The sequence below is a fragment of the Paramisgurnus dabryanus genome, chromosome 15 (genome assembly GCF_030506205.2).
Source record: "Paramisgurnus dabryanus chromosome 15, PD_genome_1.1, whole genome shotgun sequence".
In the NCBI taxonomy this organism is placed as follows: Eukaryota; Metazoa; Chordata; class Actinopteri; order Cypriniformes; family Cobitidae; genus Paramisgurnus; species Paramisgurnus dabryanus.
Window position 1 is genome coordinate 8,625,871 of NC_133351.1, and position 17,827 is coordinate 8,643,697.

Below are 17,827 nucleotides of genomic sequence, written 5' to 3' on the forward strand. Positions count from 1 at the left end.
ATTGCTCCCCCTACAGGAATATTTTGACATTACATATCTGCACTAAACTCTGAAAGTGTAGTCGGTTTTGTAGGTCTTTGGAGATTGCATCCTTTCAGCTGTGCATGAGAGTTGATTCTGCATGTCGAATGTCAGCTTTTATGCTTTTTGCATGTTTATCTGGATGAGATTGTTTTGCTTGGTTTATTGTGCATTCTCAGATCTACTATGTGCAGGCCCAGACAAAATCTGCGGCGCGTCTGTTTTAATGCCAGAAAAGTATAGCTCAAAGAAAGACGTGAGCTCAAGTTGTACTTTTAATGCTGCTAGCATACGTCAGGGGTGGGAATTCGTGCTTTACGGTTATGTTAATTTTTCTTCACGAGTTAAGCGCGTGCAGATTCTGTGTGGGCCTGGTTAATAATGATCATGAGCTAACCTTGATGTAATGTGCAATTTATGCTCTAAGAGTCATTTGTTTGCACAATTAGACAGAAGACCATTTTGGCCTTTGTACTGATGTATTGGGAATTTTCAAATTCCAGCTCCATTGTGAATAGAAAGGTCTTGTTTTTGTTGACTTCGAAATCCAGCCCATCTCCGGAGGCGCACTTAAACTAATACATTCTCCATGTTACACAGCCGCTCACCTTTGGACCGATGGATTACGAGAGCCTTCAACAAGAGTTAGCTCTTAAAGACAGTTTTTGGAGAAAGGTCTTGCCTATCGAGTGTAATGAAGACAGCTCCACTACTGTAGTCTATAGGATGGATAAGGATGGAGAGCAGAACTAAAATGGACCTGACTCAACTGTGGGGGCTGTTTGACAGCATATATTTATATACAGTATGTTATCAATGCAGTTATTTATTTTTAATGAATTTCAGTGGATTGTAATTTTGGCCAGCGTATGTAGTGTGTGTATATATATATCATATGTGTGGTTCTGACCAAAGCCTTCAAGTCTATTCTTCTTACTTGATGAGTCTCCTCATTGATGAGTGGTGGAGGACAGCTCGGTTCTCTTCTGGTTGTCAGGGGTTTTTACCTAAGACATTATTTCATGGGACGTTTGGATTGTGTTTACATCACGTGTAGCTAGTAGTCAGTGCAAACTTTTTTCCGTTTAGACCAGCAAGTGTTGAACAGATTGCAGGTGGTTCACTTTTACGTTACGTTTAAACGTTTTGGTCATATATTTAACTCTGCCATACATAGCCTGTAATGATATAAGTAGTGTTATTGCAACACTTTCTAAGGATTTTATCTTTATGGTGTTACAAACACACGCATAAGTCCATGAACTGACCCACTCAGATTTACGACGGCGTGTGTTTTTTCTAGTAAAGGTCAGCCAGGTTTGTTAAAAGAATAGTTAACATATTTTCCCTTAGGATAATGCCATTTTGATTATAACCTTGCAGTCCGAATACTTCGACTCACAGTCAGCTGCTTGGTTTTGGTTACATTTAGTTAACTATAAATTTTTTGTCATGACACATTCTTCTGAGTATTCATCACAGATCTTGCATTTGCATTCTTTCAAATTTCTACATCTAGACACTCTATTGCTACACTGCAAAAATGACTTTCTTACTTGGTATTTTTGTCTTGTTTTCAGTACAAATATCTAAAAATTCTTAAATTAAAATGTATTTTCTTGATGAGCAAAATGACCTAAGAAAATAAGTCTAGTTTTTAGACAAAAAATATACAATTTAAGTAAATGTGTGCTTAAAACAAGCAAAAATATCTGCCAATGGGGTTAGAAAATGTTTCTTGAATTAGGTGTTTAAGAAAAAAGTAAAATTATTTAAATATACTGTAAAAAAGATTTTCAAGAAAAATAAATCTTAGTATTTCTGTCTTATTTTCAGTAAAAAATATCTAAAAATTCTTGATGCGCAAAACGACACAAGTCTAGTTTTTAGACCAAAAATATCTAATTTAAGTGATTTTGTGCATAAAATAAAGCAAAAAATCTGCCAATTGGGTAAGCAAAAAATCTTGACATTTTTTTTAAACACTAAATTCAAGAAAAATTTGCTTACCCCATTGGCAGTTTTTTTGTTTGTTTGTTTGTTTTATGCACAAAATCACTTAAATTTGATATTTTTGGTCTAAAAACTACACTTATTTTCATGGGTTGTTTGCTCATCAAGAAAAAGCATCTTAATTTAAGATTTTTTTATATATATATTTACTGAAAACAAGACAAAAATACTAAGAAAATGTTTTCTTGAAAATCAATTTTTGCTGTGTATTTTTTTTTTTCTCAGCCCATTGGCAGATTTTTTTGCTTGTTTTAATCACAAATTCACTTAAATTGTATATTTTTTTGTCTAAAAACTAGACTTATTTTCTTAGGTCAAGTATTTTTGTCTTGTTGAGCAAAATTACCTAAGAAAATAAGTCTAGTTTTTAGACAAAAAAAATATCCAATTTAAGTGAATGTGTCTTTAAAACAAGCAAAAATATCTGCCAATGGGGTGAGAAAATTTTTCTTGAATTAGGCGTTAAAGTAAAATTATTTAAATATTTTTTTCTCACCCCTTGTGCTTGTTTTAAGCAGACATTTACTTAAATTGTATATTTTATGTCGAAAAAATAGACTTATTTTAGGTCATTTTACTTGCAAGGAAATGCATCTTAATTTAAGAATTTTTTAGATATTTGTACTAAAAACAAGACAAAAATACTAAGTAAGAAAGTCATTTTTGCAGTGTAAAAATGTTACGCACCTTATGGATTGGGTTCATATGAAGCTGAGCTTTGATAATCTTTTAAAGTGAGTTTTATTATTGGATAGACACTGCCCTCATCAGGCTGTTTCCTTTATTAATTCCTATAGTTTTCATTCTACAAAGGGTTTCATTTTATCCTTTTGTTGTTGCATAAATTGCTACTGTACATGCATTCGCAAGCGTGAATACTACTGCATGTTGTAGTTTGTCTGCCTATATATAGTAAGACTGCTGTATTTGTGCTTTATTTTCATGTCATGTTACATGATTTGATGTTTTGTGCTGCTAGTGTTACTGGACCTTTTGCTTATATATTGGGTGTGAGTTTTATGTCCTTACTGACATTTTTTTAACAAAACAGATGAGCTCTTTTGCAGTATACTCTTTAGCTCACGCTCATCATCTAATTTTTATACACATTTTACCATGACCTGATTTTGGTTGTAACCTGTCTTACCCTCATAAACAGTTGTGTATTTTTATTCTGTTTTCTCATTGTGTATTTATGTACTGTAACTTGTCCTGGTTTTACGTTTTGTATCATAATAAATATATTTCATCACATCTCATCTCATCTCATTGTTACCTGAAATTAATGTTTTCTTTGTTACTTTCATCTGTGGATAAACAAACTAAAAACGGCCTTTAGGCTTCTTCGTTAGCTTTTTATCTGACTGTTTGTTTGTGTGTCTGAAATGATTTTCAAAGTCTTTAATAAATGAAATTAAAATTCAGTTCTGATCAGATTGATTTGATTCGGTATGATTTCAGCCTGCATGAAAACAGCTTTTTGCATTTACGTTTGCATGGGTTTAATCACTGTTAAGAGCAAAAATATCACATGAAACAAATTTCTGGTTTCCCAGAATCATGGAAAAAATTGGTATTCCCAGACATAAAAACAAGTCATAGATATTGATGTACTTATGAAATGTACCTAACATATATATTTCTGTGTATATTCTCTAGTGGCGGCCGGCGACTTCTTTTTCAAGGCCGCTTCTTGCGAATTTCGTCACAACATGTATGTAGCCCGTCATGTGTGTGGTTCGTAATTTCAAAATATGTGTTCGGGGCGTTGAGTGAACCCATGTGCATCACGTGTCTTGTCAAAATAAGTGCTTGCTGCAGACGCGCCTAAATGGTTTATGATAAAAGAGACGCTCGCGTTTGCCAGATACTCACATAATATCATGCGTAATCAGAGTTTAGTGTTAAGGGAGTTTCTTGAGTATATTTTGTAAATGTGAGCGTCTCTTTTATCATAAACGGTTTTGACGTGTGTGCAGCAATATTATTTTGACAAAACACGTGATGCACATGGTTCACATGACGCAACAAACACAAGCAACACACATGACACTCCGAACAAAAATATTTTGAATTTGCGCCCTCGGAGGAGAAGTCAAGAGCCGCCACTGATTTTCTCAGTCATTAAATTCTAAAATATTTCATGGGCTTTGTGTTTACAATCTCTTAAAAAGCATTTTTTCAAGTAAAATCAAAGGGTTTTGGGAATCCAGCCACTGTATTTCAGGTTAATGCAGCGAATCACAGTTCCTGTTCTGTTTTACATAATCAATTTCCAGGACCTTCTGTTATTGGCATTCCATTAATCCTATTGATCCTGGACAATCCTTTTGAGCCTGGTGTGCAAAAAAACATCTTTAAACCGTAATTTATGTGTACAAATTCAGTCTAGGGGTGTTAGGCAATATCAATACATGTGCGTATCAGGATATTTTGTTTGCTGATACTGTATTGGTTCTAAGAAAAAACAACGCAATATCAGTAAAAAAAAATGCCAGTTGTTTTGAGTTTACATCCCTACTGTTTGACACATGGTGGTGTGTTCTTGATGACAGGTTTCCTAAAAGTATATCCTATTTTATTCCCAAAATAAGAAATATCCCAATATATCGCCTGCTTACAGCGACACAATGCATATCATTGTATCATATTCCAACCCAATGTATCGTAAATGTCAGATTCTTGCTGATACACAGCCTCACTGTTGACAAATATTCAGTCTGTGCATAAATATAATTTAAGAGTAGAAACTTATCTGAAGACCTTCATTTCTGTGACCATGTGGCTCTATCTTTTCTTTATCATAAATTTTTAATTTGATGCAGTTTTAATGCAAATAAGTGATTTTGAGAAATATTATAATGGATCATTTTGAATTTGATTCGCAAATGTTTTGCTCTTAGCCTAATAGTTTATTTGGTATGTGAACGGTATCATCATATTTACTTAGTTTGTTCTTGTAACTTTAACATGTGATAATAAATATAAGAGTCACATGATATTAGCACAGTGACATTTGATACACAAACAAATGAGGAGCTCAGATGCAAAAGCCTCTAAACACCACCTCTGGCAAGAGTGAGATAATGATATTAACCGAATGCTCTCGGCTCGTATTATATGTTCAAAAATACTTTAGATAAAATCCATTTAATCCCAGCTTCAGGCCAGTCAGAATTACATTTTAAAAATGGCAGGGTTATTTTTGACCAATAATGGGTAAATATTGGACAGAACACACCGCTGGGTTAAATTAACCCCATGGTTGCATAACAACAAACCAACATTGTGTCATTTTTAACCCAGCATGTGTTCTGCCCAATATTTACCCATTATGGGTCAAAAATAACCCAGCCATTTTGAAAAAAGCTTATTTACAAGAAAACATGCCAGACACATTTGGATAGTTTTGCATCTAATCTCTTCAAATGTATTTCAAAGGTAATTCCAATTTTTCAGCAGACACTTGTTGCTTTAAACATTAGGGGTGTCACGATTCTCCAAATCCTCGATTCGATTACATTTCCGATTCTAAGGCCACGATTCAATTCTCGATTTTTTTTCTTTTTGAAAGCACAAAAAAATGCTATGCCATTTTTACACTAGACTTTTATGAAATATAATATCTGACTTTGAATCCGGAGATGCCCTCCCTATGGTCCACGCACACATCTGATAAAACCAAACTTCCTGTCAGATGAACATTCCTGTCAGTACTTTGCACCTTAATAACGCGCTTTTATTACCATCAGATGAGATTGTGAGACTATACCCCAAAAAGTCATGTTTAAATGCTGTTTTCATAACTCTTAAGCAACTGAAATAAGTTGTTGTGAAACTTAAACAGATCTTAATTCAGAGAAACGACCGGTCATGGCACAGACGCCGTTCTAGGGATGCTAAACAATTAGTCGCGATTAATCGTTAGCAGAATAAAAGTTTTTGTTTACATCATATATGTGTGTGAACTGTGTATAATAAATTTGTATAAATAAATGTACACACATGCATGTATATGTTTTAGAAATGTTTACATGTGTATATACATTTGTATATTTATGTATAATTTATATTATATAAAAATATAAATACTTAATATATCAAAAAAAATCTTAAAATTATACATGAATGTGTTCATATTTATATATATATATAAATATTTATTATACACAGTTTACACACATATGTGATGTAAACAAAAACTTTTATTCTGCTAACGATTAATCACGATTAATTGTTTAGCATCCCTGTTCTGATTGAGTTCAGATGAAGGCGGGAGGCGCTTGCTGTTTTTTGCTTCCCATGTAAAGAGCAGCTCGCGTGGTGTCTCCTGCAACTACCGTGCTATTTTTTGACTAGCTGTAGCTAGCTAAGTTAGAGGGGTTGACTCGCAGCACTCAATACGTGTGTTTTTTTTCCGCTTGGCAAGCCGGCCGGACGTGACATAGGGCCGTGGCAGCATCGACGATTCCATTTTTTTATTCAAGGTTGTTACTTAATTTCGATCGATTTCGAAATCGTGACACCCTTAGTACACATTGATTTAACTAACTTGCATTCCCTCAAAATCAAACCCACGACCTTGGTGTTGCCAGCACCATGCTCTACCAGTTACAGAGGGTCCCAGCATAGTCTTTCTGTCCACCATCAGTGGATCCATCTGAGAAACTTGAAGATCCCAGCAATTAAGTATTCATGATTTAATGCATTTTATTTAATTTGCATTGTTCATTTTATGTTTCATTCTTGCCACTTCTCTCTTTATCTATTAGAGCTAAAGAGACGGTCTTTCTGCCATCCCTTCATCATAGCAAACCACATAAAGGTTTCACAAAATTTCTCTTATAATTTCAGGTGAAATCTGTCATCAATCTTCTCTTTGCTGCCTACACAGGAGATGTGTCTGCTTTGAGAAGGTACACAGTTGATCATTTATTCACTAGAAGTGTCTGTTCTGTTTGCGGTAATATCTGTGATTTGTGTTTGTCATCCAGATTTGCGTTGTCATCCATGGACATGGAGCAGAGGGATTATGACTCCAGGACAGCTCTGCATGTAGCAGCTGCTGAAGGTATAACAACAAAAGTTATTTTATTGTCAGCTTAGTTTCAGGGTTCCCACGGGTCCTTGAAATCCTTGAAAGTTTGTGAATCTGGGGGAAAAAATTCAAGGCTCTGGGAAGTTTTTGAAAATATACATACATAGATACAGGTCATTGAAAGTGCTTGAATCTATTTTATGCAAGAAGTTTTCTGAGAAAAAAAAAATTTAAGCACACGTGCTAAACTGTTCACTTTAAATAATTATAATTTTGATATGTGTTCAATTGTTCATTTTTGTAATGAATTTCATTTTAGCTATTAATTTGTTGTTATAGAATGGAGCATGTCGTTATGATTGACATTTATGATTGACAGCTTCTCTTAGCGGACTCTCTGAGCTTCGATGAAAGATTGTAGACATAACTATTAATTTCCGATACCGACACAATGAGTTGAATTTAACTTAACCTTATTTTAGCAAGGTAGTCAAATGAGACATTCAAGGGCGGTGTTTGAATTTGAACACAAACGATTCCTTCTGCGCATACCCTGGCTCCAAACTGGCATTTTTGCGTAACATGGCAGCGGCCATGGTCGGACATTTTGCCTTCAATTCATTACAATGGAAGGAATCGTCATCTCATTTTTTTTTTTGACACTCTATGATTGAGAAAGACTGCAGCTTTCCCACAAGTGGGCGTGGTTTTATCGCTGCCCGTGGACACGCCCCCAGAGTTTAAGCATAGAGATTCCTGCCTGTTTATCCGAGATTTAACTTGTTTTATTTATTTGGCTTTTTTAGTCATTCAAATTTGACTGGATGTTTAATAACACAATTTTGTGTGGTGTCACAAACTCAGAACACATTTAATATCGGAGTTTACACAGACTTTAACAATATAATATTCTCTGCTGCAAAGTGTCTTAAATAGCTAAAAAATAAGGTAGAGTAATATAAACAAGTTAAAATAAATTAAACAAGTTGTTAATCAAAATCTTTGTCTTTTTCCCGTACAATGAAAGGGGATAGTGATTTGCTAAAAAGAAACTTTCCCCCCTGCTATTTATAGGACACATGGAAGTGGTGCGGTTTCTGCTGGAGGCCTGCAAGGTGAACCCTGGTCCCAAGGACAGGTGAGCATATTTTTATACCTGCTTAAAGGGATAGTTCGGCCAAAAATGATTTTAAACCCATGATTTACTCACCCCCAAGCTGTCCGAGTTGCATATGTCCATCGTTTTTCAGACAAACACATTTTCGGATATTTTAGAAAATGTTTTAGATCTTTCAGTTAATTAAATGTAATGTTACGGTTAAGTCCAAAAAAGTGCGTCCATCCTTCACAAAATAAATCCAAACGGCTCCAGGATGATAAACAAAGGTCTTCTGAGGGTAATCCGGGCGGTGTTGTTGTAGAAATATCCATATTTAAAACTTTATAAATGAAAATAACTACCTTCCGGTAGCGCCGCCATCTTAGACTCCTCTGTATTCAGGAGAGAGTATTAGCGTAGTGTACGCACTTTTCTTAGTGACGTATGATAAATTCGGAGGGCGGGGGCACAGAGCAGCAGCAGAGTAGCCTCCGTAGGCTGCGTAAGCTCTCATCCTGAATGCGGACGCGACTAAGATGGCGGCGCTACCGGAAGGTATTTATTTTCGTTAATAAAGTTTTAAATATGGATATTTCTACAACAACACCACAAGGATTACCCTCAGAAGGCCTTTGTTTGTCTGAAAAACGATGGACATATGCAACTCGGACAGCTTGGGGATGAGTAAATCATCGGTTTAATATCATTTTTGGCCGAACTATCCCTTTAATCGACTTTTGATTAAAAATACATCTTTACATCGGCACCGATAGCTCAGTGGTTAGTGAGCAGACATATTCAGCACAGTGCGTTCAATGTGACCTTGGGGTTAATTTCGTCTTGTAGGTCTTTTCCAGATCCTGCTCCCCATCTCCCTCCACCCAACACTTTTAAGTCAATGCTCCACTTCATGTCCAAATAAAGGCACAAAAGCCCCTAAAACTTGACAAAAAGTTTGTTAGACTTTTTAAATGTAAATGAGTTTCAATTGGCAAGTGTGCATACACATGAGGATTATTCATTGCAGGAGCTCCAGATACTTAAAGTATATACATAAACACAAGAAAAAGACAATTTAAGTTGGATAGTTATTTACAGATGTGCATATTTTAGAAATAAAGTGATTGGTAAGGATTCCAATAGTCATGGCAATTGAATGGAAAGTCAATAGAAATCAATGTCTATAATTATAATAGTTTTAGTTATGCTCAGCTTTAGGATATGGAATTTTGTGTGTTTTTTGTGAGTGCATACTGCATGAAATAATAAACTTCTCCCTCCAGATGGGGCAACACACCAATCGATGAGGCAAAGCACTTTGGTCATCATGACGTCCTCACGCTTCTGCAAGAGTACAATGAAAAATACAATCCAACTGCAAACCCTGTCCAAAACAAAGAGACCACTGAGAAAAACCTGGATGGGATGCTGTAAACATAACTCGTATCTATTAGTAGAGGAAGCACTTCTTAACACACTAATAAAGGACTTTGTAAGGTTAGTGTATTGTTCTTCTCATAAAATAAATAAATAGATATATATTTTTGATGTTATCTTCTGTGGGTTTAATAGGTTTTTTCGTGAGACGTCTTGTTTTTACAAGTAAGATTGTAATGTAAAATGGTGTAAAACCCTGTAATACACACATGTTTATTGTTCATTCTATGCTTAAGTGCCAGTAATGTCTTGTTAAAGCTGACAAACAATTTTTATTGTTTAGATTTAAAAAAAAATTTTTACAATAGCTGGCATGATTTTTATGTTTATTTAATTACAATTATCTGAAAAAGGTTTAACCACTGCCAAAGACACAGTTATTCCTGCATCATCTTAGTATCTTAATATTCTTTACTCATAAACCTTCACATTGTTGACTGAATTTAAAGTAATAATGTTTGCAATCTGAATATAAAAGGGTTCAAAGGGTTACACTGAAAAGAAAGCTGCAGAAGTGTTATAGTCATGTTATAAATATTATTTTATTTGACATCTTGTAAATTATTATTTAACATAATTATTATGAACTTATATTAGGATTTTATTAGACTGCTATATTCATAAATGCAAATGACCATCGGTATTTCTTATATATTTAATCTGTTAAATTACCGTAAATGTAAGGTATAGTCTTAGCCGTTAAAAAGTGATAGTTCTGCTCAATCAGAGCCTTGTATGAACCATAAAATAAATTAAATAATAATCAGTTAGAAAGATATAAAAGAAATTCATGTTGAAAAATGTTTAGTTTTAAAGACTATTTAATGTTTTTCTGAATACAGCAGACTGATGTTTATGTCTTATGTTTATGTGACTGTATTTGGCTGCAGTCAGTGGTGTATGTACAGTACTTTACGTGTGCAGTTAAAGCAATGTTATAAATATTTATTTTGATGTGCAATAATCAATAAAAAAAAGGTTAAAAACATTGAATTTTTTTTTATAGTTTTAGAGTTGTGTCCACTTCAGGTCATCAGTTGGATATCAAATCATATTTTGAACATCGCCATTCAAACTCTTTGCACAATAGTATTATTATGAGTGATAAACAATATTTTTTTACCATTTATTTTCATCCACCTAAATCTTTTGGAGTAAACTCACATTTGTCCAATAATAGGTGACATACCAGCAGCATAAACCCATGACCCTTATGGAAGTGCTTTGACTCCTGAACAAGGACAAATAAAAACAAATGTCATCCTACATCTCCTTAAAGGGACATTTCACTTTTTTTGAAAATATGCTCATTTTCCAGCTCCTCTAGTTAAACATTAGATTTTTACTGTTTTGGAATCCATTCAGCCGATCTCCAGGTCTAGCGCTAGCACTTTTAGCATAGCTTAGCACAATCCATTGAATCTGATTAGACCATTAGCATCACGCTATTAAAATTAACCAAAGAGTTAAGAAATTTTCCTATTTAAAACTTGACTCTTCTGTAGTTACATCGTGTAGTTAGACTGACGGAAAATTAAAACTTGCGATTTTCTAAAAAAAAAAAAACGTTTAAATCATGTTTTATGCATGCTCCCACTACACTGCTTTCTACCAACTGGCAATTGAACCGGAAGTCTCAGACCGGGAAGGAAATACGTCACATCACTTACTTCCGCGTTCGAGAAAAATGTGGATAGCTTCCCAAAGTGAATGAACTTTATGATATAAATGTAACGTTACATTTTATTAGTGGAAAATGCTGTATGTTTGATTATTTTGACACATAAACAGTTCATTGCAGGCCATTAAATTATATGAACATTTAAACCACTGCTAAAGATTTCACTGCTGTTACTTTGTATTTGAGTTTAGCTGAATATCAAGTGCATCTTTACATCACATTTGGATTTCCTTACAAATCAACTATAGTTTTTGATGCATTCTCTTAAAACAAACACACACACACACGTTTACTTATCCGTCTAAATGAGGACATTCCATAGACTTCTATTGTTTTACAGTAGTAAAAAATAATCTAACCCTAACATCCACTCCAATCTTAAATTTTTTTCAATACTAATATACTCCAATTATCGGATAAATTGACTACATGACACTGACACCTCTATTTACACATTTCCTAAGAACTAGTTGAGCACTCACTTAAAGGAGACGTATCTTGAACATCTGACTTTTTCCATGTTTAAGTGCTACTGGGTCCCCAGTGCTTCTATCAGCCTAGAAAATCTGAAAAAGATCAACCCAGTAACTTAGTTTTGGTAAACCATTCTCTGCAAGCATTTGAACAAGTAGGTCATTGAAACGTGTCTCCCCTTGTGATGTCAGAAAGGGATAATACCGCCCATTAATCTGCACTATCCAACCACAGTACTGTCATTTAGTGCAGAGATCAGCTCATTTGCATTTAAAAGGACACAACCAAAATGGCACATTTTTGCTCACAGCTACAAAGTGTCAATTTTAACATGTTATAATAAATGATCTATATGGTATTTTGAGCTAGAACTTCACATACATACTCTGGGGACACCAAAGATTTATTTTACATCTTTCTAAACTAAAAAAAAAAGAAAAACCAACAGTTACATGTTGGACAATCTTTATCAATACAATACAATTAATTTGCATTTACACCAGTGGTTCTCAAACTGGCCCCGTTTTATGACATTTTATATTTATCTTTAATCCTTTTTATGTCATGAGTTTTCTTTGGGAGGATGCAAAGAAACGCACCTCATACAAGGGTTGGGGGGCACCAAAAAGTTTGAGAACCACTGATTTACACTATCTACCATTGTCCTATATGTTAAAGTATATAAACAGACAGATGCAGGGTTAAATCTGAAACAGCATTTGACTCTACAATGAAGGTTGGTTTTTACATCCTGACAGTTTCTAGTAGGTTTTAACAGTCTGACTAAAGTGTTTGTACGTGTGCAATGAAGGCAGTGGTTTACAATACAAAGTTTTGATGTGCAATAATAAATAAATGCTTCACATTATGAAATGGGATGTCTTTTTCGTGAAAGGTTGACATTACAGAAGCACATTTGTATGCATTTACAGTTGTAGTATCTACTGCATTAGCTGGTGAGTGAGTGGTATGCAAATTTACACAATACAATTTCATTCTCAGTAACAACATACATGCTTTCTAAACATATTTTTACACGTTTTTTGTAAAAAGAGAAAGATTAAGTAGTTTTAACCCTAAATGTCAACACTGATTATAGTGAGAAACAGTTCCTCTTCTTTAGACAGGAGCAGAATAAATGCACTACAGCTGAAACACTATTATGATACAGAGGAGACCTGTGTGAAAACAAATGAGATTTTAGTTATCATAAGTTATTTTCAATATTTGTGCGTGATATAAACACGCTTCTTCACAGTGATTTCATAGAAGAATCAAATTTTGGTTTTCCAAAAAAAAAAAACATTTAGCCAGAAATGACTCTTCTATGGCATCGTGAGGCAACTTAAAGGGATAGTTCGGCCAAAAATGATATTAAACCTATGATTTACTCACCCCCAAGCTGTCCGAGTTGCATATGTCCATCGTTTTTCAGACAAACACATTTTCGGATATTTTAGAAAATGTTTTAGATCTTTCAGTTGATTAAATGTAATGTTACGGGGTCCACCCATAGCCCATGACCTTTAAGTCCAAAAAAAGTGCGTCCATCCTTCACAAATTAAATCCAAACGGCTTCTGCGGGTAATCCCTGCGGTGTTGTTGTAGAAATATCCATATTTAAAACTTTATTAACGAAAATAAATACCTTCAGGTAGCGCCGCCATCTTAGACTCCTCTGTATTCAGGAGAGAGTATTAGCGTAGTGTACGCACTTTTCTTAGTGACGTATGACAAATTCGGAGGGCGGGGGCACAGAGCAGCAGCAGAGTAGCCTCCCTCCGTAGGCCGCGTAAGCTCTCATCCTGAATGCGGACGCGACTAAGATGGCGGCGCTACCGGGAGGTATTTATTTTCGTTAATAAAGTTCAAATATGGATATTTCTACAACAACACCGCGCGGATTACCCTCAGAAGACCTTTGTTTATCATACTGGAGCCGTTTGGATTTAATTTGTGAAGGATGGATGCACTTTTTTTGGACTTGAAGGTCGTGGACTATGGGTGGACATCGTAACATTACATTTAATCAACTGAAAGATCTAAAACATTTTATAAAATATCCGAAAATGTGTTTGTCTGAAAAACGATGGACATATGCAACTCGGACAGCTTGGGGGTGAGTAAATCATGGGTTTAATATCATTTTTGGCCGAACTATCCCTTTAATTTTTTTTTTAAGTCACCATAAAACAAAAGTTAAAACAGAAGGCGAGGCGACTGCGGATGGATGGGTTGCTGGATGAGAGGGAGGCTGCCAATCAATATAGCCCCGCCCTCAGGCTGTGACTTATTATCCCTGCGTTCCAGATAATTTTTTATGACCTTCCCTCACTAACTTCCCTCAGTCTCGTTCACTCAGATGTGCGTCATTCTTTACGTTGTACGAGTGCCCACTACTGGCCGAACACTTGAAGTGGGTTCAAATGAAACGCCCTAAGCCCTTGATCACATGGAAAATGAAGACCGCGCCTTCATCATTTGAACTGTGCAAAGCGCGAGCTGTTGAAGTGACGTCACAGTCGTGTTGCCTGAAGTGTGCATATGAAGTAGACTCACTCCCCTGGTCAAAATCAAGGGAGGAAGAGTCTGTCCATATAAACTTCCCTTATTCACTTGATGAAGTGGAACGCACTTCAAATTGGCGACAGGGATTCCCCCGAGGGGAAGTGTTTGGGGAAGTTTGCGAGTGCGTGTCTAAAACTGCAGTGGAACGCAGCCAAAGTGATCATCGAAAGAGATGTCATTTTGAGGGGGGCGGGTAAGTTAACAGTTTTGATAAATAATTTATCTATGCTTATCATTCTTTTTAATTAATCTGCACCCATATTTTTTTATTTCATGGTGACTTTAAAAGTGTACAGTATTTTTAAGAACACTATCATGTTCCTTTATCAAAATCCTATAAATAAACTGAATATGAGTATTGTGCACGTACCAGTGAGTCCAACCAATCGTCTTGATGTGTTCTAGCAGTGTTTTTGAGTCTTGAATATGGACTAAAAATATAAATGAAAATGTTAAAACACATTTTGATGATCATTGTTCACTGATGCTTTAAGAGAAAGTAACTTACACTACTGATACAGAAATCATGCGTCTGTTCATGTATGGGCAGATCGGCCTGTCTACCTCCATCTCTTCTGAAGCTGTGGGAAAGAAAAACTCTTTCATTTCAAATGTTCAGATGATTTATATATTCACAGTGTAGACATAGAGGATATCTACATACAGTGGCAACATTAGTTGAACAATTAAAAAAATGAATGGAATGATTTGAAGGAACTGACAAACACTGAAAAAAATTCATTCAATTTACTCAATTTTTTAAGGTACAGTAAGTGGTTGCAATCAATTTATTTAAGCTACATTTAAACACAAGATTTTTTGTTTTTCATTTGTTTTTATTTTAAATGTAGCTTAAATAAATTGATTGCGACCACTTACCTTAAAAAAATTTAGTAAATTGAATGACTAATTTTTTTCAATGAAGGCCAAAGTAAACCAAATCAGTCTAAGGTTAATTTTTAGTGACTGCATGGAGTCAGATCATTTATGCACAGTAAAAAAATTACAACTTAAAATTCGACTTAAAAATAGTTGACAACAATTTTTACCCAACGTTTTTGACTTCACTAATATTTTTAGGTTGAATTAACTAAAAAAAATGTAAGAAACCCATGTAAATTACTAGGGATGCACCGATAGGATTTTTTTGGGCCAATACCGATTTAAATAGACAATTTCTGGCCGCTGCCGATACCGATATTAAACACTTGTGTACAATACTATACAGTTGGTCTATTAGCTAGTTTATTTCTGCATCAAATTATTTTTACTGAACATGGATTTGATCTAATTAACATTCAACTGACCAACATAATAAAAGAGGCACAAATTAAGCTAAAACAAATATAATAAGACAGCATGACAACCTTCAAAGGTGGTTTTTGCTATTCAGCATTTATTTTATTTACAACATTAACTCATTTTTTTTTACATATAATGGATTTCTTTATGCAGTTAATTAATAAACAATCGGTATCGACCTTTCTCGTGCTATTGCCGATATGCCGATGGTTTCAAATTCAGCAAAAATCGGCCGATAAATATCGGCGGCCGATACATCGGTGCATCACTATACTTTTATAAGTTGAACCGACAAATCTTTTTTACAGTAAGAATTAATGTAGTTCAGCACATTAATTATTGAACACAAACCAATTATGTCCCAAAAAAATGTAGATATACTTTTAATAAATAAAAAATCATAAAATCTTTATTTTCCTAAGATAAATTATGCTTCTGAAGCCAAATATACAGTGCCAGATTTACTAAACGGGGCAAATTAGCACAAAAGCGCAATTCCAAAAAAAGCGCAGATGGGAGTGGTAATATCTGTGGGTTATTTACTAAAAAGGCGCAAATTGAATAACACAGGCGCAACAGCTGATTTCCATAATGACCAACACAAAATGTAATGTGCTTTTCTAAAACCCAAAGTGCTACTAAGAACAGCGCAAATAATTTCAGGGTCGCAAATAAGCAACGCTGATACTCAGGTGGGTGATCTACTAATGCCACATGCGTTACAGACATTGCAGATTAAAATTCGGGTTGTGTAATCTCAACTAACAAACCCAAAGTACACTGAAAAGAACCGAAGGACAAAAAATTAAGGTTTACAAGAAGTTTTGAAACACCTGGTGTGAAGTGATTGGGGCTCATGATCGGTTTGGTTACAAACATTTCCCCCAAATATCTTCTCTTGTGTTCATCAGAACAAAGACATTTATACAGGTTTGTCACAACATGATGGTGAGTAAATGATGACAGAATTTTCATTTTTGGGTGAACTATCCCTTTAAGGAAACTAGCAGCCAGATCAACGAATAAATAAAAACAATCCTAAATGTAAAGAGTATATACCTTCAGAGGGGCTGGTATAGTAAGGACCAAAGGCGAAGTCTCTTGGGATGTCTGGGTACAGATAGATGAGCGGGTTTACAGGAACCTTCTCTGCTGCCGTGAGCGTATAGTCACGAATGACGTCCGGTAATGAGATGTTCACCAGATCTGCCTTTGTGTAGGGCTTCACAGAATGGAACTTAGGTTTGCCTACATTTTGTACACATAATTACACAATCATTAGTGACACGGTTAAAATATAGTTTTGTTCAGACCATCTCATTTCCGAATCAAACCAACACGCACCCTCATCTGAATGCTCCACCCATGTGATGGTGATTCCTCCATCTCGACATGTTTCGCTGAAGCGCAGAAGAAACGTACCGGGTGGTTTGTCTTGCAACAAAATCTTTTCTTGCTGCTTGCTCAAAAAGCCCACAACAAACCTACATATGTGTAGCAAAGAACAAAGGTCTTGAAAGGAAAATTGATTGGTGGATAAGAAAATACATTAAGCAGACACTTTCATCCATAGCGAGTTAGAAAAATTAGAAAACAATAAAGCGATTTATTATAGGGAGGCAATAATACCTTTGACTGCAACTGAATTGTGACTTTCTCATTATTGTTATTTATTCCTTATATAATATAACTTGCAGACATTGCTGCTTTATTTCTTATATGTGACCCTGTCTGTGATATCTAGCCTAAAATCTCATAATGTAATGAGCATTATTTTGATTTCAATCTTTAAAGGATTACATCACTTTCTTTATTATTTACTCACCCCATGTCTTCTAAAATGTTGACATCTTTCTTTGTTCAGTTTTTATAAAAAAAAAACATTCCAGGATTTTTCTCAATTTAATAGACTTTATTGGACCCCAACAGTTTACAGGTTTAATGCAGTTTAAAATTGCAGTTTCAACGCAGCTTCAAAGGGCTCTAAACCAGCCATTCCCAAACTGTGGTCCCTTGAGGGTACTCCAGGTGGTCCGTGTAAAGGCAAAATTAAATATAAAATAATATTTTTTTTAAGAAAAAAATATTTTTTTAAGAATCTGTTGTACTGATGTGATGACCAGTTATAGTTTTAGTGCTAGTAAGCCTATTTAGAGGTGCAGATAAATTTAGGACTTTGTGTAGACATATTTTA

At 34.9% G+C, this 17,827-nt stretch overlaps 2 protein-coding genes across 6 annotated transcripts in view; one reads left to right on the plus strand and one right to left on the minus strand.

Moving 5' to 3' along the window:
* Positions 1-10,593, plus strand: part of glsb (glutaminase b) — a 43,409-nt gene extending 32,816 nt beyond the window's left edge. For 4 of the 5 annotated variants that reach the window (XM_065252120.1, XM_065252121.1, XM_065252122.1 and 1 more), the window contains 4 exons: positions 6,889-6,950; positions 7,029-7,105; positions 8,147-8,210; positions 9,455-10,593. In XM_065252120.1, the coding sequence (XP_065108192.1) occupies positions 6,889-6,950; positions 7,029-7,105; positions 8,147-8,210; positions 9,455-9,605 (354 nt within the window). In that variant the 3' untranslated portion in view covers positions 9,606-10,593. Of the gene's footprint in view, positions 1-621; positions 3,289-6,888; positions 6,951-7,028; positions 7,106-8,146; positions 8,211-9,454 lie in introns of those variants that run through there. The other variant, XM_065252123.1, reaches the window with a different exon arrangement.
* The window catches only part of stat4 (signal transducer and activator of transcription 4), a 42,719-nt gene continuing 34,796 nt past the window's right edge, over positions 9,905-17,827 (minus strand). The window contains exons 43-47 of the mRNA XM_073812014.1: positions 16,978-17,117; positions 16,693-16,881; positions 14,840-14,912; positions 14,702-14,762; positions 9,905-12,941 (exon numbers count right to left, since the gene is read on the minus strand). Of these exons, the coding sequence (XP_073668115.1) occupies positions 12,924-12,941; positions 14,702-14,762; positions 14,840-14,912; positions 16,693-16,881; positions 16,978-17,117 (481 nt within the window). The 3' untranslated portion in view covers positions 9,905-12,923. The remainder of the gene's footprint in view (positions 12,942-14,701; positions 14,763-14,839; positions 14,913-16,692; positions 16,882-16,977; positions 17,118-17,827) is intronic.